Below are 27,724 nucleotides of genomic sequence, written 5' to 3'. Positions count from 1 at the left end.
TCTTAACTCGTACATTTTTTATCTAAAATATCCAAACAACCCCTTTTTTTAAATATTGACAGAAATGTGAACTTGTTTTGTTGTATTTAAATTACCCACAAAAGAATAGTACATATATACATGAGATATAACAACTGTAACAACTTCTTATCTCATTTAATTGGTCATTGTCGAGTCGATCCAGTTTCTATAATAAGCAACCTAAACACGTATTTAAACATATAAATATCAAATTTAAAATGGATGTTTGTGGTAATTTGCTCTGTAAAACAGGCCATTTTAAAAAATGAGTTATGCTCTTTTTATGCTTACATCAGTATAAACCCCAGGATACCGTGACAAAGCACATCCCCTGCCCCAACTTACTATCCCAATCTGTTCGTAGTTCTGAGGATCAATAACTGGCCCACCACTATCACCCTAAAATTAAAAAACTTACATGTTAGAGTTTACTCTTACAAAGTTTGCCATTGGTATACCAAAATATAACAACAAGGTAAAAAATTCAAATATTGGACGACACCCATCATATGGGGTCAAAAGTGCGATTCGCATTTGTTGAGGCATCTTTGGGTAAAACTCAGTTACCCCTATCGGCCCCATAACCTACAGGCTGGGGCTAATTAGGTAAAATCTTAAGGTTAATAATATAAAATTGGCAAACTTTTTAGGAAAAAACAACTTTGGACTGAAGTGTGCTTAGGAGTCAGCCCTTTAACGAAAATATGCATCAATTAATATCTATTAAAATCATTGGTAATTATTACCTGACAAGTGTCGATGCCACCTTCTAGATATCCAATACATAACATCCCGTTACTGATGATACCATTGCCATACGTTTGGTCGTACATTGATTTGCAATCCGAATAGGAATATATCGGTGCATAGGCTTGTTGTAATACGTTTGGGTAATCTAGTACATAATATTAAACATAAGACCATTTAGCAGGAAAAGTGCTGGTGTAGTATTTGGAAATTTTTATTAAGGTACTTTTTTTTTTTTTTGTATATATCTTTATCCTCGATGTGGGAAAGTCGAATGCGCGACTTAAACATAGAGTAACATAAGTTACTCTGACCCAGTTTCGAGTTGCCTGTGGCAGTTTGGGATATTATAGAGACTATAATTGCCCGGTAATTATGTTGCTGTTTAAGTGCTAGCTCAGCAGGAGTTTATACCGTTTATAGCGCCTTACTCAAGGGCGGTACAACATGAGATCAGTGGGGATTGAACCCACGACCTCATGTGTGGTGTAGCATAAGTTCTTACCACTACGAATTCGCCATTTTATTATCTACTCGGTCGTTATCTATTTTTAGTCACGTGTTTACACCTTTAGTCACGTGTTTACACTTATTGTCATTCTGTTATGTTGGCGAGTTATGTTACCTTATGTAAGTTTTTGTTGCCTAGACCCTTATCTTTATCACGTGTTTTGTATGACGTGATATGTTGGTAAAACAGTTTAGTGATTTATGGAGTAGTATTCGTGTTGCGAGTTTGTGGACAGTTGAATGTAAATCTTTTGCAATAATAAACTATAATATATAAGTACCGCTTTTAAAACTCCTGCCGAACTAAAAACCTATCAGTTATTTCAGAATGTTGGGTATTATGATTAATCATATTTAAAACTGTCAAAGACTCTTTGAGATTGAGTTGAGGTAACAAACGTTACATCAAGTTTAGGCGGTAAATTTAAATAAATATCCAAAAATAAGTTATAAGTTATAATACTTTAAACTTACTGTTGCCTGTCGACCCCCAGCCAGATATAAGTATTTCTTCACCAACATTATAAGACTGAGGACCCGCCAGTGCTGGCAAGCATATCGGTTTGATGTAGTGATTATAAGTTATGCTGTTGATGGTCTGTGATACATCAGAATGTATGTAAAATGTATTACAAGGAGAATCCTATTTGTATATACTAAGTTTCATATTTATTAAATATTTATACTGGCAGCATGGTGTAGTGGTAAAAACACTTGCTACACTACTATGAGGTCGTGGGTTCAATTCGCACTGTTTTAATGCTGTAGTGCCTTTAAGTAAGGCGCTATAAAGTGTATAAACCCCTGTTGAGCCAGGACTCAATCAACAGCAAAATTACCGGACAACTATAATTTATTTAATATCCCAAACTGCTTGTTTAAAAAAATATTCTACAGAACCTTAGAGCTACCCATTACCGCTGGGCTCAAGGGCGAGTAGTGTGACATTGGTGCGGCTTGAACCCCAAACCTTGGGCTCGTAAACCGATGCACTACCGGACAATCTTACTTTAGAAATGTACACAAAAATATTAATTTTTACCTTCATTAGAGCGATGTCATTGTACAAGGTATTTCCACTATAACTTGGGTGTTTATAAATTGCTGTAAACTTAATGGTTCGCTCCTCTGGGTCAAGCGTATATTGTAAATAATTTCCTAAGCATGCTTCATAGCTATTTGCATTTCCATAACTAATAACAAACAAAAAATTGATTAAGAAACTATAATAAAATAACATTGGCTTTTTTAATGCATATTACCAATGTTACCGCCTTTACCATTCAATAACTTTTTTAAATTTGAACTATTGTAACGTATTGAGTTTCAGGTACAATCCTTATTTATACAATAACAATCTTATTTAAGCTTATTCAAATAGAATTGAAATAAATATACAAAATATTAGAATATTCATTTAACACTAAAAAAGATCTAGTCCAAAAAAGCTTACATACAAAAACACAACTTACAAACAATAAAGATAACAGTAGGCGTAAACACGTGACTAGAAGAAATAAAAGGTGTAAGCACGTGACTAAGAAGTAGATAACGACAGTCCAATATTGTTACACTATATTACTCTTGGCTTAACTATATAAAAACAACTAGTCTATATCCTTACTCGGCCTAACTTTTTATAATACGAGTAAAAGTTTTATATGAATTGTGAAGTGCCTTTTACATGTAAAAGTACTATAGTTATATGACAACCAACAATATTTATAATACATTAACAAAAATACATTTAATTTTTTTTTTAAATTATTGCACTTACACCATACAATGCGCTGCAGTTAGGATCCATCGATCTGAAATAATCGAACCTCCGCAGAACGGAGAATGATCGTTCGAAGTTCGAACTGAAACTATCCAGGGCAGACTTCCCTTGTTTGCATCACGCCCTAAAAATTGTTAGTTAAGTCCTGAGTATAGTATAGTTGTTAAACCCTGACTACATTATGTTTGATCGCTACCACTTTCATGCTGTAGGACAGGTAGTGTGATGAAACGGTCATGGTGTCGGACTACGAGCCGAAAGGTTTCGGGTTCGAGCCGCACCAACACCACACTATTCGCTTGTGAGCCCGGCGTTTGAGAATAGCACAAATACGTTCCAAACTGCACACTCTTACCCGATAAAAATATCAAAAACCTATTCCCTTAAGAAGATATGGAAAAACAAAAAAGGGGGATGTATTTCGCCAAAAAAATTTAAGAGATGGGTTTAAAATTCGGTTGGTAAAAATCATTTTCAGTTTACTATCAGGCAAATATTATTAAAAATCGGATATTTAATTTAAAAATGTGATACAAAGGGTAAAAAAATGTTCTCCATTTAAAAAAAATTGTATCACATGCAACTTACCTCCGACTACCCTTTGCGAAACATCTTCATTTACAATTTTAAAGTAAGGGTTACCACATTGAGTATTGGGGGCTAAAGTTGTAGGTGGTAATGTAAAACTTGATACGATAGTGGTGGCTAAAAAGTTCAAAGATAATCTCTTAAAAAAATAATAACTTTACCCCCAAAAAATTCAAAAAAAAAAACTGAAGGCAACTTAACTCAATGACAATTTCGTCCTCGGCAAACCAACTTTGCAACACCTATTTTTGTTCATTTATTTAAAAAAAAACTATACCCTCAAGGTTTGAACTGTCATTGAGTTGAGTTGTCCAGGAATGGGTAACCTTCAGATTCAATTGACTGGCCACTGTAAATTTACAGTTCTATGAAATGGGAATATTATATATATATTTTTTTGTATATATCTTTATCCTTGATGTAGGAAGGTCGAATGCGTGACCCAGACATAGAGTAACATTTGTTACTCCGACCCAATCTCGAGTTGCTTGTGGCAGTTTGAGATATTGTATAGACTATAATTGGCCGATAACTATGCTGCTGGTAATGTGCTAGTTCAGCAGGAGTTCATACCGTTTATTACATCTTACTCGAAGGCGCTACAGCATAAGAGCAGTTGGGATTGAACCAACAACCTCATGTGGTGTAGCAAGTGTTTTTACCACTACGCCACGCAGCCAGTCATTTTAAGTAACCTAATAGAATATATGTTACTTAAACTTACTGGCAACACAAGTGTCTATTTCACAGTAATCCCAAAATTTAGTTGGATCCGAAGTTATACACCATGGTTTAGGGTCGTTATCTGGTACTCTACAGAAATTGTGAGGACCCAACCCTCGCCCAGGGAACTTGAAAGATTTACTAAAATATAAAATATAAGAGTGAAGTGTTTTACCAAAAAAGTCTTATTATCACAACGCTAAAACTTTTTTATTTTAATAGTATATAAAAAGTAGGCAAAAAAAAAACACTTTTATAAAAAAATTACTTTGAAACACCTTTTTTAATTAAAAAAATATATTTCATTCCATAAAAAATTCGATATCAAAATATTTTCTGGAGCAAAATAAATTATCTAACTGGCAGCATGGTGTAGTGGTAACAACACTTGTTACACCACACATGAGGTCGTGGGTTCAATCCCCACTGATCTCATGCTGTAGCGCCTTTGAGTAAGGCGTTATAAACGGTACGAACTCCTGCTGAGCCAGCATAATTATCGGGCAATTATAATCTATATAGTATCTCAAACTGCCTCAGACAACTCGAGACTGGGTTGGAGTAACTAATGTTACTCTATGTTTAAGTCGCGCATTCGACTTTCCCACATCGAGGATAAAGATATATACAAAAAAAAATCTAACTTACTAGTAATGTCGATGTGGAGAGTTCAAATCCCACCTCTGGCATTCAATCCCTCCAACAGTTGTTGAAACAATTCCCCGGTAACCTGCTGGGTTGGCAGGATTATAACATGCTTGGTTAACTTTCTGTGTAGAGGTTTCTGAAAAAGAAAACATTTTATTTTATAAAAAAATCAATTAATGTTTTTGTATATATTTTTATCCTCAATATGGGAAGTCGAATGCGCGACCCAAACATTACTCCGACCCAGTCTCGAGTTGCCTGTGGCAGTTTGGGATATTATAGATTATAAATGACTGGAAATTATACTGCTGATTAAATGCTGGATCTGCAAGAGTCCATACCATTTATAGCGCCTTACTGAAGGGTGCTACAGCATAAGAGCAGTGGGGATTAAACCCCCAATTTCATGGTGGTGTAGCAAGTGTTCTTACCACTACACCGCCCTGCTGGTTTTTACCTGGTAGACATTCTGGTATATCACAGTAGTCCCAATACTCATTTGTAAATGTTGAAATACACCAAGGCCATACATCTCCATCTGGGTTGCGGCAATAATTTTCAACCAAATCATTGTTGGCAATGTTATCAAACCTGTTAAAAAATTTAGTTCAAAACTTTTTTTGTCAGTTAACAATTACTTAATGTGGAAGGACAACAGCGGCAGCATGGTGTAGTGGTAAGAACACTTGGTACACCACCATGAAATTGTGGGTTCAATCTCCACTGCTCTCAAGCTGTAGCGCCCTTGAGTAAGGCACTATAAACGATATAAACTCTTGCTGAGCAAGCACTTAATCAGCAGCATAATTACTGGGCAATTATAATCTCTATAGTATCTCAAACTGCTAAAAGGCAACTTAAGATCGGGTTGGAGTAACTGAAGTTGTTCTATGTTGAGGTCGCGCATTGGACCTTCCCACATCGAGGATAAAGATATACAAAAAACAGCACACACATATAACAACTGTCGTTACCCTACACATTCTTAAATTGTGTTTAGCGGTTTTGGATAATATATACTATCATCTCACAGAATGATTAACTACCAAATGTTTTAAATTATTTACAGTGCATTACTTAAGGACGTCATAACAAGGAAGCAGTAGGGATTGAACCAAGAACTTTATGTAAAAGGCCAAGTGATTTAACCAATACACCATGCTAATAAATACTATCTAGTAACCTATTTACAAAAAGATTGAAATAAAATTTGCTGACGTGTAAAATGGGTGACTGTGAGGTGAACTGCTATCCCACCTCTGACATGGGTAACCACTTATCGTGTAATGTGCCGTGCCACGGTAATCAATCGAATTTCTCGTGGCACAATCTACTGCAACTGTTGTTGTGGTTAAAGTTGTTGTAGTGGAAGTTGCGGATGTTGTAGGTGTTGTAGTTGGTGTTGTAGATGTAGTAGTTGTTGTAGGTGTCGTCGGTGTTGTAGATGTAGTAGTTGTTGTTGGTGGTGTTGTAGGTGTCGTTGGTGTTTTAGGTGTCGTCGGTGTTGTAGGTGTCGTTGGTGTTGTAGATGTCGTCGGTGTTGTAGGCGGCGTCGGTGTTGTAGGTGTCGTCGGTGTTGTAGTTGTCGTTGGTGTTGTAGGTGTCGTCGGTGTTGTAGATGTAGTAGTTGTTGTTGGTGTTGTAGGTGTCGTTGGTGTTGTTGGTGTTGTAGGTGTTGTAGGTGTCGTCGGTGTTGTAGGTGTCGTCGGTGTTGTAGATGTTGTCGGTGTTGTAGGCGGCGTCGGTGTTGTCGGTGTTGTAGGTGTCGTCGGTGGTGTTGTGGTTGTAGGTGTTGTAGGTGCTGTGGCTTCAAGTAACAAGAATCAATTTTTTTATTCTTATTTAAATTTGTTTAAAAGCTTATAAAAATAAAAGGCAATTACTCATTTTAAAAATTTATTTTTAAGTTTGGCAAAAATAACTTACTTGTTGGGCAAGGCTCAACAGTACATGACACTGTTTCAAAGACATTACCTATGCAGTTGCCCTCAGTAATTAAACCGCTAACACAAACCCGAACCCTTGACTTTTGACCCACATCACAGGGGGTGGAACAACTTGACCATGACTCCCATTCACCCCAGTCAGCAACTAATAGTAAATAGATCAAAAAATGTTTAACAAAAAAGTTGGTAATTAGAGTCCTTTAGAAATTTTAAACATACTTAAATTACACAGAGGTACATCACAGGCCCTTTTTCTTGTGTAATATCTGTTGGTGAAACACCAAGGCTTGTAACGTAACCCGCCCGGGTTCCGACAATTATTTTCTATCAACCCCTCGCCAGGGTAGTCAGCTGCACGACTACAAAATTATTAAGGAATATTTTTTAACAAAAATAAGTAAAATATTTCTACTAGTTGCCTATAATAACAAAACACAGCTTCTATTTAAAGGATTTGTTCCTTAAAAATTTAAATTTTATCATGATGGTAATTTTATATATATATATATATTTTTTGTATATATCTTTATCCTCGTTGTAGGAAAGTTGAATGCGCGACTTAAACATAGAGTAACATTAGTTACTCCGACCCAGTCTTGAGTTGCCTGTGGCAGTTTGGGATATTATAGATTATAATAATTAACTGTTGGCTCAGCAGGAGTTCATACCGTTTATAGCGCTTTACTCAAGGGCGCTACAGCATGAAAGCAGTGGGGATTGAACCCACAACCTCATGAGTAGTGTAGCAAATGTTCTTACCACTACACCACGCTGCCGGTAGTTAATTTAAATAGAGAAAAAGCTTGTAATTCTATGTAGATACTTACAAAGGTGAATTTACGTTGTTCCAGTACTTACAAGTCCTCCCATCTGTAGCTACTTTAATGTAACCACGATAAGAAGAAACATCTCGATCGTCCCAACAAAGTTCTCCTTCATCTACAAAAAAATTAAAATGTTGTTTTAATTTTAGACACCTGACCCCCCCCCTAAAAAAAAACCTACACAAAGGACAATCCTTATTGGAGCAGAACTCTGTCTCTACGGTAACACCTGTGTTACACCCAGGAGCACCCACGACACCATCAGTGCAATTCCTGGTTCGGTACCTGATACCGTTACCGCACGGTTCATCACATGAAGACCAGTTTCCCCACTCATTCCAACTTGCAACTTTCATTTGAAATTTACCTTCATTGAAATTTAAAATAAAATAAAGCTTTAAATTGACTTTTTTTAATGTTTGTTATATGTAAAACAGCCAAAAACCCCATAAAAAAGACCTCTTTATAGGATGTTAATTTTTCTAAAGTTAGTGATAACCGGCAGCGTGGTGTAGTGGTAAGAACACTTGCTACACCACACACGAGGTCGTGGGTTCAATCCCCACTGAGCTCATGCTGTAGCGCCCTTGAGTAGTCGCTATAAACGATATAAACTCCTGCTGACCCAGCACTTAATCAGCAGCATAATTACCGGGCAATTATAATCTATATAATATCCCAAACTGCCACAGGCAACTCGAGACAGGGTCAGAGTAATTGAAGTTACTCTATGTTTAAGTCGCGCATTCGACCTTTCACATTGAGGATTAAGATATACACAAAAAAAATGAATACCTGCATTGCAAGATTCTAAGTTGTAAAGTTGAAATTCATAAAAATCTCCAAGGCAACCAATTCCACCGACACCTCCATGACATATTCGTACTCTACACAATTAATAACAAAAACGAACAAACTAACCATCAAAAGTAAGGCAGTAAGTATATTTAAATTTGATTCAAAAAAATTACTGATTTTTTTTAAAGACTGTCCACATATACAAAGAAAATGCTAAGTTAAATATCAAATGCAAAAAAATTATTTATAATTTTAACTCCAAAATTTTCATCAAAAAAAAAATCTGACCTTTTTTGGTGTCCCAGGCCACATGTGACATCACAATCACTCCATTGTCCCCATTTACTCCAAACCCCGCCTTCTTTTTCATCATCAGCTGACTGCCTCAAAGGAAATACTGTCACAAAAAATAACATTATTTTGGGGTAACTGATGTGACTCTATGTTTGGGTCACGCATTCGACTTATCAAGGATAAAGATATATACAAAAAAAAAATCGAAATGCTGATTTAACAAAATATATAAAGTAAGTTATTGGGAATGAAAATAGTTAAAACTTACTTGTCATCGATTTTTCAACAATATCAGGTTGATGGCATGTTATACATTCAACTGGGCATCCAGCTTTATCAAAAATCACACCGCAATCGCATGCTTGCATGTTAAACTGAGGACATTCCTGGGCTAAAAAAAAACAGAAAACAATATTTTTATTTTGAAAGTTATTTTTTGCATTTTTATTATTTATAAAACCTGCTTTTGCTGAATAAAAATGCTGAAGTAATAATATAAGAGCAAAATTTGATTTTAACAAATTCATTTTTCTAGTTAAACTAAAAAAAATATTCTGATGAAAATTAAAAATTTTGTGATTGTAAATAAATAAATAAAAAAAACAGATCCTTTAACTGTTTTAAAAATATACAAACATTATATAATTTTAAACCATCTTTTTCTACGTATCCTAGACTAAATGTAATGTTTTTATTCGTCCCAAAATTTTTGCTTTGTTTTTGTTTTTATTCTGAATCACAAACCGACCTATTTTAAAGATGAATTTATTTGTTTTGAGTTTAACTTAAAAGTAAATAAAACATCATACCATAAGCTTCAATCTTTATACTTGTAATACAGAATATGCCATTGCATTTTTAACATAAATCCAAACCTAGGTTTGGACAGTTTGCAAGTCTGCTAAGTCAAAAATAACAAAATTTATTTAAAAGGCTATTTTTTTACCTTATTATAATTAAGCTAATACACTTTTTCTCGTATTAACATAAAGACCAAGTTTTACTAAATAATAAAGTATAAAAATATATAAATGAACACTTTTAAATTATTTTTGTTCGGTGCAAGTAAAACTTAATGTGCTCAAAATTTTAAAATGATACCTGTATATTCTTACTCCATTTGGGTTAATAAACTTTCTGTATATACATTGGCCTAAAAACACAAAACTAGTATTATAATAGTGTATTAAAGTTTACAGAAATGATATAAATCAATATTGCACAAATACAAAATTAACAAAAAAAATAATTCTAGATGATTTAAAAAAGGTAGCATCTAACACAAAAAGTGGATTTTGTAAATTAGTATATATAAGAAAAAAGTATATATAAGAAAAATAAAGTATATATAAGAAAAATGAGGTGACATTATAAGGTTAGAAATTTAAATAATACTTGAAAATAATTCGACAATTTTTGTTCTCGAAATGGCACCATTTAACTTTTTTTGATTTTAATTTAAATAAAAGTTACCGAAAAAAGAAAAACAACTATATTTTTTCAAATTAGGCAAAAAAATCATACATATACATAAGCTAGAAGAATTTAACTTAAAAATTACCCCATTAATTTTTAAATTTTCACAAAAAACTTGATTTTATAGCAATAGTAGGCAATCAAAACCCAGTATGTAGTGCCCAGCATATTCATAGCCAACCACTCGGCATGGGTTGAAAATTCCGTTGCTCCCCAACTGAATGGTAAAAAATCTTGAAAAGTCTCGTGGCCAACATACAGTAGTATACTGTTCATGCCTATAAAAAATGCCAATATTAAAATTGAGTAAAATTATTTTCTATATAAAACTTTTATTTTTTGAACCGTAATTTATCAGAAATTGTGGTAATTTTTTTGGGGGGGGTTGTTTGTAAAATTACTTGCATTTTTTTAGATGACCCTTAAAAATATTACCAGAATATTTATTTTTTAATTTTTAGTTTTACAATTATGTTTTTACAATTATCTATAAAAAATTAAATAAAATTGTTTTAAAAATCTTAAAACTTGATTTTAAAATTTTAATTAAACTTTTTAAAAAATATAGAGATTTTGTACATCATTAAAACAAGATTTACATTTAAAAAATTAAAAAAAGTTCTTAGAAATTTTGCTAACCTGCAAAATCAAATGGAGAACCAGACCAGAGTTTATAAACATCCACTAGATGGTATATAATAGCAATGAGGACAAATGCCATGCAGGATAATGTGGTCACAAAACTCGTTGACCTAAAAATTAAAAATAAATTTTAACTTTCTAAATTTTAACTACATAATATTTAAGTAGCTTAAGTAGCTTTGTAGTATATTACCAAATAAATCCAAATTTAAACAAAAATGTTAAATATACATTACAACAAATTAAATATTGTGCTAAGTCAAACAAAGTATATATTAATATTAAAAGTAAATAAAGTTTTGTGCAATTTGACCTTGAATTAGAAAAACATATTAACAGATAAAGTATAAGCCATGAAAGCAACAATATATGAAAAATATAACAAACTGTAAGCTCAAACAGACATTAAAAAATTATGAAAAAAATTTTTTTTTTTGAAGTATTACCATAGATTTTTGTTCAATGGTATCCATCCTTCATTCATTGTGGCCTTGCATAAAATAATTGAAATGGTTCCCAATATAAAACTCCATATCATCCATCTTATTGTTCTATCTCGAACACTCCGGTAATATAAGAAGATCTTGCCTGCCTGTTGGTGGTGAAGTTTGTTTAAAATATTTATTTTAACTTGATTTTTTTGGGAACTAATTTAAGTTAAGTTTACATCACCTGAGACTTTTTGTATTAACACTACACAAAAACTAATTTTTTTCTTAACCTGGTTAAGCTAATATGTAATGGAAAAATATATAATCTTTCTATATATGAATATATAGTATAGTCAATTTATGGATAGTATAGTCAATTTATGGACATTTGTGAGGCATGGTTAAATTATTGCAGGCAAATAATTGTTGCAAATAATTGTTAAATAATTGTCAAATAATTGTTAAATGCCCTAAAAATGTAGGCTTTCAACTAATTTACTTTTTTTGCAAAATTTAAGCAAAAGTAGAATGTAAAATAAAGTTATGAACTGACCTGCATTCCAAAGAAGACAATAATGCAGCTATGAATTGAACCCAAAACCCCTTCTGGGTCATACGGGACTTTCTCTGCTGAGGTCAATGTGGGATAATAAATTTCCTAGTAAAGTTAATGTAAAATTCAAGTTATCAAAATTTTTAAACCAGTTCTATTGTGTTACATAATATCAAATATTTTTTTTTAATAATTTTTATTCAATAATAATAACGAAGTGTTTACTTCTACAAAAAAAGTATTTACTTTTGGACAATAAAAATGTTTTCCCAATAAAAAACTACTTACCCATATTAAAAATATATACCATTTTTATTAAAAAACTACCAGAAAAAATGTCTACCAAATAAAAATTAAAGTGCTTACCTTACAAGTGGGGTGTCCGTACATATGATTAATGCCAAACATCCAACGATCAATATACCCAGCTGCCCCACCTACACAAGTCTCATTAATCAGTAATCCATTGTCATTAAGACCCCCTGGACCCAAATAACCCCTAAAAACATAAATTCTTTATAAATTTTGAAAATTTTTTTATTTTTTTTAAGAAATTATTTTTATTTAAATTTTTTTTTTTTTTGATTTCATTTAAAAAACAATTTATATCGAAACTTACGTTGGGCATCCAGGCACTGGTAAAGCAAAAGTCAATGACAGCCAAATCACCTCCATTATAATAACTATAACCCACTGTGGCCAATAAGAGAGAAAGTCTCGAATAAAATAAAACTTCAAGGGCATTCCATCCTCTAAAAGAAAAATAAAAAATTTTTATCATAAAATTGTTTAAAATTTAAGTAACACTTTAAATAATTTTTTTTTAACAGATCATTTAGATTTTTTAAATTTTATCGTTAATAATTCTACATAATATATAGCGAATGTTAGTAAAAATTTTGAATTTTAAAAACATACCGTCAGTATATCTGTCGTTTAAAGTAAAAGGAGATTTATGGAAAGCCCACTGAAGTGAAAATGCAAATAAATAAGCGATCGCAAACCTTTGCAAGACTCCCGGAATTCTAAGGTATTCCCAATTAGCTAAAAAGTCAAAAAAAGTTTTGCAAAAAGAAAAAAAATGTCATAAAATAAAAAAAAATAATTTTTTCTTTGTTTTTTGTTTGTATATTTATCCTTGATGTGCTTCGACCCAGTCTCGATTTGCTTTTCAGCAGTTTGGAGTATTATATCGATTATAATTGCCCGATAATTGAGCTGCTGATTAAGTGCTGGCTCAGCAGGAGTTCATACCATTTATAGCGCCTTACTCAAGGGCACTCAGCATGAGAGCAGGGGGAATTCAACCCACGACCTTATGTGTGGTGTAGCAAGTGTTCTTACCACTACACTTCCAGTTTACTTACTGTTATGATTTATAATTGTAATTCCAAGACCAAACAAGATAATAGTTCTTCTGACAACTTTGTAAGCTATTTCCTTTTTTGGGGTATTTTTTCGCAACAAACTGTCCACAGATAAAGGAATGTTTACCCCCATTATAAACATAAACCAAGGAAAAACTAAGTCAGCGACAGTAAGACCTAAAAATTAAAAAAATATATAAGCCTTATATATACAATTTTATTTTTACTTTATTAAAAAGGGTTGCTGAATTACTTTTTTTTTTTTGTAAATCTTTATCCTTGATGTGGAAAGGTCGAATGCACAACCTCAACATAGGGTAATATCAGTTAACCCACACCAGTCTTGAGTTGCCTGTGGCAGATTGGGATATTATATAGATTATAATTGCCCGATAATTATGATGTTGATTGAGTGCTGGCTTAGCAGGAGTTTACACCCTTTAAAGCGCCTTAAGAGTACAGCATGAGATCACTTATATTAAAAAAATGAGCTTAGAAACAAGAAGTTAAAGAATTATATTGAATTTCTACTGAATAATTTTATAAAAACTCAAATCGCAGCAACGCATTTTCCCTAATTTAAATCAATAAATTTTGCACTCATTACTATGCAGATGATTGGTATACAAAAAAAACTCACAAAATTTTTTTTTTTAAACAAATTGAAAGTCAAAAATCTGAAATTTTTGTAAATTAATTTTGATTTTTAATGCACAGCAAAAAAACATACCATTCCAAGCACTATGACTAAAAAACCAATAACTCCCACCACCGTAGTTAACAAATATCATTATCACAAGACTAATTCTATTAAAATAAAAAATAAATTTAATAAAATCCGAAAAATTACCGTTCCATTTTGAGTGCCTGAAAAACCAATAATATCCTCCTTTGTAGTTTACAAATATCATAATTACTATACAAAGCCTATAAAAAAAAAATTCATTAAAACATTTTTTAACTTTGGATTTTAGATGTTGATATTGCCAAATAAAAGATATTCTGTTCAGTATCGTAACATGGTACATATATACTTATTTTTATACCACTCTTAAATTGCTTTATAAAAGGGCTATTAATTGAATTTTTATGGACAAAATTTTACTTATTTGACTAGTTACAATTGAATTACTTGTCAAAATGTAGTGGCCACAAAAATTTAAGGGCTGTGAGTTAGAAATGTAAATATTAGGCACTAGAAAGAACAAAAGGTACTAGAAATACTAGAAAGAACAAAAGGTCTTTATATTAAAAAAATGCATTTTTTAACTAACCCTCTAAAAGTATCGATGGATTTTAATCGTTCCCTTACTGCAACCGGATTTGCTTCATTAATTTGTTCATTACTGGGTTGGGAAAACCCCAAATCCTATACCACATAAAATTATTTACATTTTGTTATTTAAAAGATTAGTTTTGCCACAAAAAATTTTAAGATTTTTTAAAATCGTTTAAAAAAAACACAATATATATTTTAAACAACTGTAAACACTACTAAAACAATAAAGAAAATTTAAAAAGCTTAATTTTATTAAAAAAATAACAGTTTATTTTGGTATTTAACTTACATCTGACACAAGTTCTGCAGTAGTTCTTTCAGCTTTATATTTATCATATAATTTAATTCCAACAGTATAAAGGACTGCAAGTGAAAACAGGACGATAAATCCAACTAAGATAGCTGCAAAAAAAAATAAACATTTTTAAAATTATATTTACGGTAATAATAAACATAGTACAACTCATTTCATGATTTAAAAAATATAATTAATGTTTAAAAAGTGTAAGCTACAGTATTTTTTATTCTTTGTCTTTAACTTACGAATATTACTGTTCCAAGGTTCTCCCAAGACTTTTGCTGCTCCCCCTTTACAACTTTCGACTGAAAAGTTGACTTCATAAACTCCCCTTTCTCCAAAATGTTGAAAAAACTCAAAACTAAAATTGTAAAAATATGATAAAATCTAAGAGTAATATTTGAATTTTTTTTTGGCAAATTTTATATAATTATTTATCCTCAAAGTAAGATAGTCAACGTCACAGTTTTTAACATAAAACCAATGGGAATTGAACCTAGAATTTCATGCATAACAATATATATTTTACAGTTTATTTATTTTTTAATATATATAATATATATATATATACCTGCAGTTTTCCTGAGAAGGTACGTTAAGATTAAAGTAAACAGGCCATCGTGTGTCCACTAGAAATGTGACGCTTTTATGATTTTTGTCCAATATTTCTGCTTGGTAGTAAGAACACTAAACACAAAATATTTACAATACTTATAATTATAACACCACAATCTGACAATATTAATGTATCTATATATATATATAACTAATTTTATTTTTATACAAGATTACATAGCATATATATATATACCTTAAAACAATTTCCAGATTTCATGTTTATTAAGATTTCATTTTCATCAGTATCATCACTTCTTGTAATTGTAAGTTTGGCTGTATCAATTTTAAATAATAAATCATCAGAATCTGAAATCTTGGCTTTCTCCACAGGTTCCGTATTTGTCCTTGATACCAAAAATTGCTGAGATTTAACTAAAATACAAAAACAAGTTAACATACCTATTATGTATTTATACATTTATTCTCGATGTGGTAAGGTCAACTTCATGTGTTTACGACCTAAAACCACTTATGGCAGTTTGGGATATAATAGATTATATTTGTGATTAAGCTGCTAATAAAGTGTTGGCTTAGCAGGAATACCGTTTATAGCACCTTACGCAAGGACACTACAGCATGAGATCAGTAGGGATCAAACCCAGGACCATATCTAGCTGTCTAGTGAAGCCAAGTGTTTTAACCACTTTACCCATTCACCCTTGATTTGCTATAATTATTTAAATAAAAAATTATTTATTGACATTACTACATTTTTTTTAGTAATATCGTCCCCTTACCTGCTATTATAGCAGAAAACAAAGCAATCCAATTTAGAGTATGCAAAGAGAAATTTAAAGACATTTCGTGCTACAAGTTTTAAGTATACATTAAATAAAATGTTGCCTAATCCTTAGTCCTAACACATAAAATGTTCAATTTAAAAATATAATAATAAATAAATTTCGTAAACAAAAAGTAGCAAAACTTTTAAATTTTGCAAACGATGGTTCCGCATCGTACAAAACAAATATGAAGAATGACGTCACATAATTACGTCCTTAATGTTATAGTTTTAAAAACAATGCTTCTTGGGATAAAAATGCATAGAAATGAGTAATGTTTAAATACAAATAATTCTGTTAATTTTTTGCGTATACTGTAATATTTACAGGCTGTAAATAACATTTATGTATAACTAAACTCAGCTACTATATTATAACTTAAAACATGTTTTATAGAATATTGGTTTTTGCTGTATATTTGTCAGCTTGATTTGTTTAATTTCAGTTTATGCGTTTGTTGTTGATTAAAAATACTTTAGTTTGTATCAGGAATAAATTACGGCCGCTATATGTCCTCAGAGCGGGACCGTGGGAATTTTCACATGCTGATGTGGAAGTCTTACTTCCGTGTTGTTAAATTGAAGAATCTCAGCAACTTTGGTTTCCTTTTTCTTACAATTTTCTTAACTTTAACAATGACGTGTACTTTAAAATTTCCAAGTTGACTTGTCTGGTGAGCAAAGTGACATCCAGTTGAAGTAAGATAGATTCATAGCGGATGGTATTTTGCACATTTATCAAAATTTGTTAAAATTATGTATTGCAGGCCAGTTTATACGTTAACTATCTGACTATGTTTAATCTTGCAGCAATAAAAAAAAACATAAATTGGTATACGATAAATAGAGTTTTTCTTTCCACTAATTTTTTTCACACACATAATTTTATATTAATGTACAAGTAGAGCAAACAGTCTAAATAAATAAAATTTGTTAGTTTTACTTTTTTAATTTTATAATTTGTTTTATTTCAAATTAGATAATCAGTTTATTTAAAATGTTGGGTCGAGGTTTGTTGTTGGTTTTGTGCGTTGGCATCACATTTGCTGCCGTGGCCAAAAAAGATCGAGTTTACGACCCAAAACTTAGCGAGGCAGAACCAGGATCTCAGGAGTATGACCATGATGCATTTGTGGGTCAAGATCAAGCTCCAGAGTTTGACGAATTGAGTCCGGAGGAGAGCAAGCGTCGACTTGAGATCATTGCCAAAAAAATTGACAAAAACAATGATGGTTTTGTAACTGAAGATGAATTAAAAGATTGGATTGTTTTTACCCAGCAACGCTATATTCGGGAGGACACTAAGAGGCAATTTGAGCAACTTGATACTGATAAAGATGGAAAAGTTAAATGGGAAGAGTACAAAGATGTAACCTACGGATTTTTAACAGAGGAAGATATCAACTCCGATGATGAGGAACAGTTCTCTTATAAAAACATGATCGCTCGGGATCAAAATCGCTGGAACAAAGCAGATGTGGATCAAAATAACATGTGCTCCGAAGAGGAGTTTCAAGCATTTTTGCATCCAGAAGAATTTGAACGCATGAAGGAAGTAGTTGCCAAGGAGACTTTGGAAGACATCGACAAGGACAAAGATGGACTGGTGTCTTTGGAGGAATACATTGGGGACATGTACACATCAGAAAATGAAGATGAGCCAGAATGGGTGAAGACCGAGAGAGAGCAATTCACAGAACACCGGGACTTTAACAAAGATGGGAAGATGGACTTGGAAGAAGTCTCGGCATGGATTTTGCCACAAGGTTACGACCATGCCTCTGCGGAGGCTACGCATTTGATTTACGAAAGCGACATGGACAAAGATAAACAACTGACAATCCAAGAAATTTTAGACAAATACGACAACTTTGTTGGTTCACAGGTCACCGATTTTGGCGATGCACTAAAACGTCATGACGAATTCTAAACTTGGAAAAAAAATAAATTCTGTTAAAATTTAAGTTGGCAGGTATTTTTAATTCTGTTCTCTAGTACACCCTGCAATTTTCCTAACAGCATCATTGTACACAGTTTTATATTTTCGCAGCAGTACAATTTTTAATTTTGAACTATAGACATAAGACTGTTCAAGTTTTTTTAACTGCCTTGTTATCATTGCCTTATTTCTGCATGATTGTTAAAATTTTTGGATGTTGTATGAAGCATGTTTTGTAATTAATACAAAATAAGTACATTTTTTTTGACATAGAGTAAAAATTTTACACATTTATTGTTAGTCGATATTCAAGATATTGTCTTCCTAATTTGCAGTCATATAACATTTACTTAGTGTTTTTACCATAAGCGTTGCAAATTTCTGTTTTATACAACCTAAATAGTATTATGTTTCAAATTCTGTTATTTTTTGGAATGGTTAAATGTTTTAAACCATGACTATGTTTACCGCATTAAAGATTATTTACAACATTTCAAAAAATTGGGCTTTTTTCTAAGAAATTAATATTTAATTTATGAAAGTTTGTCAATAAAAGTCAATTAATGCCCAAGGGCAAGTTTGACTTCCTCTAAATTTGCTGTAAAAAATTAAAGTAATATGTTTGTTTATTTATATGTCCAAGATATCAATTAAAAATTGCTAAGTAAGTTAGGCTGGTAGACAAAACTGAAGTGAGAATAAATGTAACCATAAATCTTATTAAGGTTTATTTTGTTACCAATTGCCCGCAATAAAAAAATAAACGGCCTGTAGCTCATTAGTAGGACCACAAATTTTCGTAAACTTGAAAACTTAAAAAAAAGGTTAATAAACTTTTTGGAAATCCCAAAATAATTGCCTTTGTTCTAACGCCAATCGCCAAGCTCAAAATAGCATTCGCTATTCTGTCGATCCTAAATACAAACACAAACCGACCTCACGTGACTTCAAGTACCTCACAGCTTAGGCCTAAGTGGTCTTCAAAAATTTTGGGAATCAATTGACAATGAATTGCCCTAGCCACTCGACTTTTTCTAGAGGTTAGTTTTTTATCGAACTTGTGCGTTTAGTCGCAAATGTTGGAGTTATTAACCGGTATTATGTGATCTTAGACGCGAATATTGCTTGAACTATCCTTTGTGTTAAAGAAATTCTGTTTTTATAACAAGCGTGCGGGCTGGTCAATTAAAAAGCATTAAATAGGCTTGGTCAGTTTTAGTTTTAAAATAACAAAAATTTTAAAGCGCCAAACAGTAGTCAGATTGCACACAATGGGAGTATAGAAATCATAAATTAATTTGAATTCTTTAGAACCAAATGTCATATGATAAAAACCAGTTACAAAGTGTTACATTTAGTCAAAATGGAAGAAAACGAATACAGCGAACTGCATGGGACAGTCGTATTAAATGACGTCATAGATAATGACGTTAGTCAAGATCAAGGATTTCATGAGCAAAGTAGAAAACAGAGTTTTGATCTTGATGACGACGTATTTAGTCCCACAAGATCGACCGAAAATCAAGAATTAAAAAGTCATCAAAAAAATGGGGTAAAAATATTGTTTATTACTTGTATACTACAAAAACGTAGGGGCTTACCCCTTTTATAAATTTTCAAAATTATAAATTTCGTTGGAAGTGAATTTTTCAAATAAAAGTATACCGAAAATTTTAAGATAAACCGACAAAGGTCATCTGGATTTGTAAGTGATTTTACTTCAATCGACGAAGACACATTGCCTTATACCCAACCTACAAAGATTAAAAAGCAAAGTCGTGACGTCAGCTGCCAGACCGATTTTCCAGTCGAGGAAAACAACGAACAACAAGTTGAACCACAAGAGCAAAAATTATCCTTCAGAGTAAATTTACCAGGTCATAGATTAAGAAAGTTCTGTTGGAAACATGATGACTGTAATGAAATAGGTCCCCCCCCGGCAGGGCCATTTACACCTTGTTTGTACGATTCAGATGACAATGATAAAAAAGAAGGTAGGCTAAGATGAGGGAAAATATCTTAAGTAACTTTTACATCTTGATACTCTAAAAGTAAAAAGGCATTTTATGTGGTTAATTTTAGCAACTTGCTTTACAATATAAAGCATTGTTTTAGATTCCGGAACAAAAGTTACCTTTCGAAGAAAGTCCTGCCAGACCTGCGTTGAAGATCAAGAATTAAAAATTGATCTTAAGCGAAGAAAGGAAACTACTTTACTAAGAAAAGTAAGGCGAGTTATATATAAAAAAATTTGCATAACATCTACCCTTTCCTCATCAACATATTTTAAACAAGATTTAAAATTACAGATACCAGCAGAAACTACGGTAGCACGAGTTAAATCCTGCGATATTAATTTAATCGACAACGAGCTAACAAGATGTTCTAACTTATGGACTGAGAGTCGAACTTTTTATCTTGGACCAGATGCGGAAAAATTAAGGAGACCAAAGTCAAATATAAGGCCTAAGACAAGTAGAAGTTTTTCGGAACCGATTAGAGGTTTAAAGGAACCAAAGGTATAACATTTGGTGCGATAATTTCTATTTAAATTTAAGGGAAAATTTTTGTATAGAGTTTAATGCCCACGCAATGTCAAGGGCCTTTCAAATCTTAAAACCTAAATGTTAAACTTAGAGTTAGTAGGCAACACTGCACTTTAAAATAGGCCTAAAACTAAATTAATCTAAATAAAACTTTAAACTAGTACCGTAAATGCTGCGTTAAAACTTTTTTTATCAGAAATTAGTTGTGCATAAAAGGTTTATTAAACTATTTATCTGCAAAGTGTTGAAATTTAGGATTTCTTATACATTGGTTGACGACTGCTTGATTTTAGGGTAACAGTTCAACTTGCCCGTATTGCACTGGATTTCAGTTTAACAACAAATCTTTAACAAAACAAACAACTTGCTCACGCCATTCTTTTTGGGTTCGCTCAATGTCGCTAGCAAGCGGTAAGAATTTAATTTAACTTTCTAAAAATCCATGTTTCGTTTTTTTTCAACAAGTTAATTTGTTTCTATTTTAGATAAAACAAAGGCTGTAGAAGACACGACAATTAATAAGCGCGACGTAAGTTATATATATTTGTATAAAAGTAACTTTCCATGCCCTAGCAATTACATTGCGACCTAAACAGTCTTCCGTTTATTAGTTTTATATAAATTTTAATGTGTGACCTTAATCTATTTGCTACCGATTGGGGCATACATATTAATACTGGTCATTGAATACAAAGTGTAAAAACTAGTGCCTTATTTGCAGTGGATTTTAATTCAGTGTGTTACTCAACATCCTAAGACACCAATTTGTAGCAACGATCCAGAAGTACAGCTTCCATATAGGGAGATAGGTCAGCAAGAAATGATACATTGTCCCTTCCTGAACAGATCTCTGTTATATATAGAAGATATATGCTGTCAGGTTATAACATACAAAAATTAAAAAAATGTTACAAAAATTACTTGGTTTAGGAATATAGTTTTTAACGTTTTTAGTGTTTGTTTTAGCATTTTGTAAACTTGTCGAAATGTGACGCGCTTAAAAGTGGTCGCAGGGTGGAGCTATTGTTTTCTTCAAAGGGGCCAAAGTTACGGGAAGACAAAAATCTAATTGGCAAGTTAAAATTTTACATATCTTCTGATTTTAAATATTAGGGTTAGATTTTGTTCTGTTTAAGTAGTTTGTTCAATCTTTGTAAATCTTTATAATTTAAAACGTTAACGTAACCATTTTGTTCAGGACGAAGCATATTTTATTTCTGTTTTGATGCTCCGATAGTCCGAAGCAAATGCGCGCAGTGTATCTTACTGGAAAGCGATGATGCGACTTTGCCCATCCCTGACTTTACAACAACACCTGATAAGGAAAAACCAAACAACGTCAGTAGGGCCCGATCGGGCAAGGTTAACATGCGAAAACTAAGGCTTGCAAAGTACAAGAGCAACAGCAGCCGCCCAGCTTCAGCCAACTTAAGCGCAGCTAGCTTTACAAGCTTTACAGACGAGGCTAGTGAATTTCAATCTGCTGACAGGCTATTTGCTCAACAAGCTTCTAGTAGCAACGCTGCTTACATACAGGCTAGTAATAGGCTTGCTGAAAATGCTGCTTTAAATGGCTTGGCTAACCGCAATGCTTTTAATGGAGTACATCATATGGTATGTTGCTGCTTGCTCTGCTTTTTAGTAAATTATTTAATGCTTGCTTGTTTAAAAAGTAGTTTAGTGTTTTATAAGTATTTATCCTTAGTAAGAAATTGTTTAGTGCTTGTCCATACCGTATATCTATTTTAATGGAAACAAGTCTTTTATATAGTTAGTCGCAAAAATAAGTTGCGATTAAACACTTGTTTAAAAAGTCGCTATTTGCAAGCAGCTTTATTGTATTTTGCAAACGCGATTAATTTTTTTAACATATGTAGATTTTTACACAGATATATAAATTTTAGCTTAAAGTTGCTTTAATAACACCAACTTAATAACGATATATGAAAGTTTACTATAACAACAACATAATTTTAATCTAAGATTTAGTGATAATTTACACTTGTTTGGGCAAAAACGTACAAAAAACTTTGAACTTTTTCAAAGCTTTAAAAATGAGTAATTACTGTTATATTTCAACAATAGGCTGTTGGCTTTGACAGAACAACAACCCATAACTATATTGAATTAATGACATTATTTTCCTACTTCAATAGAAATTCGTAACAAAGGCAAAACTTGATAAATCATAACTACATTACAATAGTGCTTGAACATTTTCTTAACATTTTCTTTTGTAAGAACCGGTAGCGATGCCTTATAATGTGGCTAAGGTTAGCCTATTCATAATTTAAGTTGTATTTATACAGTAGCGCTTTTGCTATTGTAGTAGCATTTGCTTTTGGCTAATACTAACAGCTGTTTTAGAATATTACGTGCATTTTTTTAATATGGTTTATTATAAACTGTGATCTTAGTTTTTCAAAAATTTTTATTTTAGAACAGTGAAAAGTTTAATTAAAAAATGTTTTTTAAAAATTACTTATGGTTTATAATAATTAATAATTTTGTAATATGCAGGGTAAAAATAAGCGAAAACCTATTGAAAAGAAGCACAGAAAACCAACTTCTGCGCATAAAAAGTCTCCAGTTATCGAACCAAAAAAACCAATGGAAAAATCAGTGACTTTTGACACCGTTGATGACGAAAAGTCTGTCTCTGCCGATGAGGTAAAAGTTACGATTTTTTGTGAATGACCCCCAAAAAAAACAAATAAGTATAAGTTATTTTTGCTTTAACATTATGTGGGTTTAAACAATATTTAGATTCATGGGTATAAAATGCTTAATAATATTAGATTGATAAGTCTAATTTAATTTAAAGTGTCAAAATGTAAAAAGTTAGTTTAAAAATATTAAAACTTTTAAATAATAATTTAAGGAAAAACACATAGAGATACAAAGAAGGCCCTCTCTACCGCCACCACCAAAACTGTTGTTAAAAGAAAATGAAGGAACAACAACGCGCAGAAAAAGAAGGTTAATGTTAATATATTAAAGTAAAACCAAACGATAATTAATATACCGTAAAGTTTTGTAAGAATAATAAAGTTATTTTAAGATTCCCAAATTGAGCAAACTTATTTATTTATATAATATAATTGTAGTTTACGTTGATCTAAGTTTTATAAACACAAAACTTAATTTTTGTGATTCAAAAATTCAATAAAACAAATCTTTGTCAATTTTAATTTTAGAGAAAGTGTGGCGATTAGTTTTTCAACACCGCCTACATTTAAACAGGTAAGTTAAACTTAATCGACTTCTTTAAAATTCAAATTCAAATTGGCCATTACTAATATCATGCATCGACAATTACTTTTAAACATAACATAAAAGGATATATGTGAAAACAAGAACTTTAGATAGTTCAATATACAACTAAATACATTTTAAAAACACTAACTTAATATTATATAAAATACTTCCCTAAAAACGTAAATCACTCTTTATATAATTGTAAAATCGACCTATCTTAACAAAATATTTAATTTTTATAATAATTTTGTCTATATTTTCTATCAGGAAAAACCTAAGTCTCCAAAACAAACAAAACCAGCTCCAGTTCGAGCTTATCTTAAACCAGAATGGAATGAAATTAAGATTGTTGTTACGTTTAAAGAGGTTAATTACAATAATGTGTTTCCTGAATATAAAACCCTACAGGTACATTTAAAACATAAGTTTAAACCTTTAATCTAATTAGATTTAGTACCAGAAAAAATATCAAACTATATTTTACTAAATTTTAAAAATAATATTTTAAAAAATTTAAAGGATTTATACACTTGGGTGCGCCAACAACTACTCCAACACGATGTTCTCAAACCGGGAACAGATATTTTACTTTACAAAGACAACTTAAAATTTCCATTGAAAGCAAACTCAGCTAACATTGCTATTTCTAACTTGCCTACTACTGTGTTTATATGCGAAGAAATGGGTGACGTAAGTATTAAATATTTCGATATATAGTTATCCTTAATTTAAGAAGGCCGACTATAGACTTCGTAATATTATAGACTTCGTAATACTTTAGACTTCGTAATACTTCGTACTATAGACTTCGTAATACTTCGTAATATTGTTTGATAGTAACCTTTTTAAAGGTCCTAAACAGAGATATATCAAGTTAACGATTTACTTAACGATGCTATGATGTGATGACAGCCGTGGAAATTAAACTTAAAACCTTATGTTTTAAATTGGGAAATGCTAAGAACTTAATTTTCAAATACAACATTAAAAATTTGTTAATTTTGTTAATAATCAGAAAAATACGGGAGGAGGTTACGGTGATGCGAATAGCCGCTTTGACACACGTTTTTCACTCCCGATGGATATAAGAAAGTTAGAGGGTTTGACACCAATCGATTACTTGGCACGATTCTGTGTCGTGAGTCCGACTTGGGGGGCATTTTACCAGAAAACTTTTACGAATAATGATAAAGATCGGGACGGGTAAGATCAAAAATTGTTTTAACAAATTTTTTTATCGTGAAAATAATCAAAAAATATTTTTTTACAGAAAAATCAACTACAAAGAATTATCTCGGGCGATGGAACGACTTTTCGTCGAACTCTCTTTCCCCCTCATGCGGCGAACATTATTTCTCATGGCCTTCGACCCAACCGCGTGGGATGACGTCACTGACATACATCGCGGGTGGAACGAGGGCGTGACGTCATCGGTTGTGACGTGGCACGATGATTTGTATATCGACTCGGGGACCTTTGTAAGCATGTGCGCCCTAGCGAATAGGATTATGTGCATCGAGAATAATATGTAAGTGTTTTTTGTTTAATTCGTAAAATCTGCAGGAGTTTTGACGTTTGTAGCCTCTTTAAACAAGGCATATAACGGGTGAAACGAACCCAGGACTTCATGTAGTGAAGCCAATTGTTTTGACCACTACACCATGTTGTCGGTAATATAGTAAATTAAATTACTTTTATAGTTAAGTAACTTAATTTTCTAATCTTTTATAATTAAACGCCAAGTAAAACCAAGTTTTGGTTTTGTCTAAGTTAGCCTACCCTTAAGGGGGTTCAAACCTACAACATTTAGGCCATAAATAACAATTAAAAATATTAAAAAAATGTTTTTTTATTGCCGCTACTCGGTTTTGAACCCAAGCACTTCAAATACAAAATTACTAACCTTAATTTTTTTGTAGAGATGGGTATCCTGTTGACTCCATTAAACAAACAGGAACGCATTTGGAGGACGCGGATTTTTACGACATTGAAGGAAAATTGAAGGAAAGTAAAACCGAACCACTGACAAAAAGATTGCTCTTGTATTTAAGAAAAAATTCGGATTGAAATGTAGACCTAAAGAAAAATATAAATTTTTAATTGTATCATTCTTATTTTTCCAATTTTTTTAGAAAATTTTGTTAAAAAAAGTAAAAGTAATAGAAACATGCAAGTTTTGAAAAAAGTAACTTAAATTTGCTATATAAATACTTAAAATAGTTTTTTTATTTGTTAAACTTGGATTTATTTATTTTTTATTTTGAGGTTAATATTTTGTTTAGTTTTACCAACATTGTGAGGTTCTAATATTTTTTTTTACATTATATCTTTCCGCAAAGTGGCGCTATTACACAATAAATATCAGCATTGCAATTTTTTGTTTGATTGTATAATATACCGATCGTGGCAACGTAGGTCAAAAGATTTCGAGGTGGAGTCGTACTAACGCCACACTACCCTTGAGATTGGCGTTATACCTTGGATATATTACAATCAAACACCCCTTTTTAAATAAAACGTAGAAAAACTTATCTTCCAAAACAGATGTGTTTATACTGTTTGCATTTTTTCAATAGTTTACTTGGTAGTGTGGCGAAAGTCCGGCAGTGTGGCGAACCGGTCATAGCGTCGGACTACGAGCCGAAAGGTTTCGGGTTCGAGCCGCACCAACGTCACACTGTTCGTCGTTGAGCCCGGCGTTAACGGATAGCTCAAAACACGTCACAACAGCATACCCTTCCCCAATAAAAAATATAAAACCTATCACCTTAAAGTGATATGGAAAAAGAAAGTTTACTTTGTCAAAGTGAGCTTAGGCGGCATCTACCTAGTGTAAGGTAATCGCATTTAAATAAAGTATCATATCTTCCAAATGCATTCTATTAATACATTAAACGCAGAACGATATATTTAGTAATTTAGTAAAACCTAAATCTAGATATTAATGTCAAACTTGATTATTTTAAGATTGCAATATATTTATAAACAAACAAAAATAAATTTCGCCCTAATGTGTTGACCCTGTAGGCTAAGTGTGACGTCACGTGACGTCACGAGTGGAGATTTTTATCTGGAAGTTTTTTTTTTGCGACACCGAGAACAAGGTTTAAGTGGGTATTGACATTTAAATTCGTATCTCGGTCAATAAAAAATAATAAAAAAAAAGTTTTAAATTTATATAAAGCTTTTTTCTATTATTTTTATTATTTTAAAACTTTCCAAAATTTAATATTATCTCAAAATTTATTTTCATAAATGTTTAAATTTTTTTTAGAACTTTTTTTTAAGAAGGCTTACAACTTATAATATAAATGCCCCCATCAAACTACAAGCCCAGTAAAACTAATGGCGATGGCGTCACAACATTGATGACGTCATTAAATGGCACAAACAAGTACGGGTCGATAAAAATCAAGGGAAAAACTGATCGAGTTTGTAGCTTATTTATCGTTTTGATTTTATGCTTCACCACCGCTTATACGTAAGTTAGTTAACCAAAATTTAAGTTAAAATGTTAGATCAAGTTTGTAAGATATAACACCATTTAGATGTAATCTGGAAACTGTCAATCTTATTTCGTTACTAGTAAAGAAAATAATATAAACTTAATTATAATTTTGTTACAAAATAATTTACAAGGTGCAAATTGTATTTAAA

At 31.9% G+C, this 27,724-nt stretch overlaps 4 protein-coding genes across 5 annotated transcripts; 2 read left to right on the top strand and 2 right to left on the bottom strand.

Annotated features, from left to right (window-relative positions):
* Positions 1-139: 139 nt before the first annotated feature.
* On the bottom strand, positions 140-9,700 carry LOC145750906 (uncharacterized). Its single transcript, XM_082566978.1, has 19 exons — positions 9,689-9,700; positions 9,148-9,270; positions 8,874-8,982; positions 8,583-8,674; positions 7,969-8,154; positions 7,791-7,902; positions 7,192-7,322; positions 6,944-7,108; positions 6,236-6,824; positions 5,475-5,608; positions 5,018-5,153; positions 4,371-4,510; positions 3,647-3,763; positions 3,056-3,182; positions 2,321-2,471; positions 1,753-1,876; positions 768-916; positions 313-420; positions 140-201 (listed from the first exon to the last, which is right to left on the bottom strand). Exons 2-19 carry the CDS (start codon positions 9,245-9,247, stop codon positions 157-159), a joined length of 2,715 nt encoding a protein of 904 aa, XP_082423104.1. The 5' UTR covers positions 9,248-9,270; positions 9,689-9,700; the 3' UTR covers positions 140-156.
* Positions 9,701-9,934: 234 nt separating this feature from the next.
* On the bottom strand, positions 9,935-16,418 carry LOC145750218 (heparan-alpha-glucosaminide N-acetyltransferase-like). Of its 2 annotated transcripts, XM_082566198.1 has the most exons (16): positions 16,281-16,418; positions 15,737-15,915; positions 15,497-15,612; positions 15,171-15,286; positions 14,917-15,029; positions 14,623-14,717; positions 14,199-14,275; positions 13,349-13,525; positions 12,900-13,025; positions 12,601-12,733; positions 12,348-12,480; positions 11,982-12,086; positions 11,444-11,589; positions 10,995-11,107; positions 10,441-10,633; positions 9,935-10,032 (listed from the first exon to the last, which is right to left on the bottom strand). In XM_082566198.1, exons 1-15 carry the CDS (start codon positions 16,342-16,344, stop codon positions 10,452-10,454), a joined length of 1,875 nt encoding a protein of 624 aa, XP_082422324.1. In that variant the 5' UTR covers positions 16,345-16,418; the 3' UTR covers positions 9,935-10,032; positions 10,441-10,451. The 2 variants fall into 2 exon arrangements, with proteins under 2 accessions (XP_082422324.1, XP_082422323.1); XM_082566197.1 differs by lacking the exon at positions 9,935-10,032 and having other exon boundaries at positions 10,249-10,633.
* Positions 16,419-16,999: 581 nt separating this feature from the next.
* LOC145751589 (calumenin-like) lies at positions 17,000-18,754 on the top strand. Its single transcript, XM_082567771.1, has 2 exons — positions 17,000-17,023; positions 17,304-18,754. Exon 2 carries the CDS (start codon positions 17,322-17,324, stop codon positions 18,252-18,254), a length of 933 nt encoding a protein of 310 aa, XP_082423897.1. The 5' UTR covers positions 17,000-17,023; positions 17,304-17,321; the 3' UTR covers positions 18,255-18,754.
* An 831-nt stretch (positions 18,755-19,585) lies between these two features.
* On the top strand, positions 19,586-26,135 carry LOC145750905 (uncharacterized). Its single transcript, XM_082566977.1, has 17 exons — positions 19,586-19,815; positions 19,942-20,257; positions 20,379-20,488; positions 20,573-20,782; positions 21,103-21,220; positions 21,295-21,338; positions 21,531-21,689; positions 21,776-21,881; positions 22,008-22,423; positions 23,330-23,479; positions 23,691-23,788; positions 24,007-24,052; positions 24,335-24,475; positions 24,587-24,757; positions 25,083-25,270; positions 25,338-25,595; positions 25,987-26,135. Exons 1-17 carry the CDS (start codon positions 19,588-19,590, stop codon positions 26,132-26,134), a joined length of 2,907 nt encoding a protein of 968 aa, XP_082423103.1. The 5' UTR covers positions 19,586-19,587; the 3' UTR covers position 26,135.
* Positions 26,136-27,724: the final 1,589 nt, after the last annotated feature.

Source organism: Corella eumyota, chromosome 4 (assembly GCF_963082875.1).
Source record: "Corella eumyota chromosome 4, kaCorEumy4.1, whole genome shotgun sequence".
Taxonomy (NCBI): Eukaryota; Metazoa; Chordata; class Ascidiacea; order Phlebobranchia; family Corellidae; genus Corella; species Corella eumyota.
Note: the sequence above shows the minus strand (reverse complement) of the source record. Positions and strands in the feature narration are given on the sequence as shown.

Bases quoted from the DNA above. Each gene is read 5' to 3' on its own strand.
- LOC145750218 (XM_082566198.1), bottom strand. From the start codon at position 16,344: ATGTCTTTAAATTTCTCTTTGCATACTCTAAATTGGATTGCTTTGTTT. The intron at 11,108-11,443 runs GTAATACTTCAA...TTTAATTTTTAG, and splicing joins CCATTGAACAAAAATCTATG to GTCAACGAGTTTTGTGACCA. The intron at 10,634-10,994 runs GTTAGCAAAATT...CATTTTTTATAG, and splicing joins TTCTCCATTTGATTTTGCAG to GCATGAACAGTATACTACTG.
- LOC145750906 (XM_082566978.1), bottom strand. From the start codon at position 9,247: ATGCAAGCATGCGATTGCGGTGTGATTTTTGATAAAGCTGGATGCCCA. The intron at 7,323-7,790 runs GTAAGTATCTAC...ATAATTTTGTAG, and splicing joins AACAACGTAAATTCACCTTT to TCGTGCAGCTGACTACCCTG. The intron at 917-1,752 runs GTAAGTTTAAAG...ATTATGTACTAG, and splicing joins CTGGGGGTCGACAGGCAACA to ATTACCCAAACGTATTACAA.
- LOC145750905 (XM_082566977.1), top strand. From the start codon at position 19,588: ATGATAAAAACCAGTTACAAAGTGTTACATTTAGTCAAAATGGAAGAA. The intron at 21,339-21,530 runs GTAAGTTATATA...CCTTATTTGCAG, and splicing joins CGACAATTAATAAGCGCGAC to TGGATTTTAATTCAGTGTGT. The intron at 25,596-25,986 runs GTAAGTGTTTTT...ATTTTTTTGTAG, and splicing joins ATGTGCATCGAGAATAATAT to AGATGGGTATCCTGTTGACT.
- LOC145751589 (XM_082567771.1), top strand. From the start codon at position 17,322: ATGTTGGGTCGAGGTTTGTTGTTGGTTTTGTGCGTTGGCATCACATTT.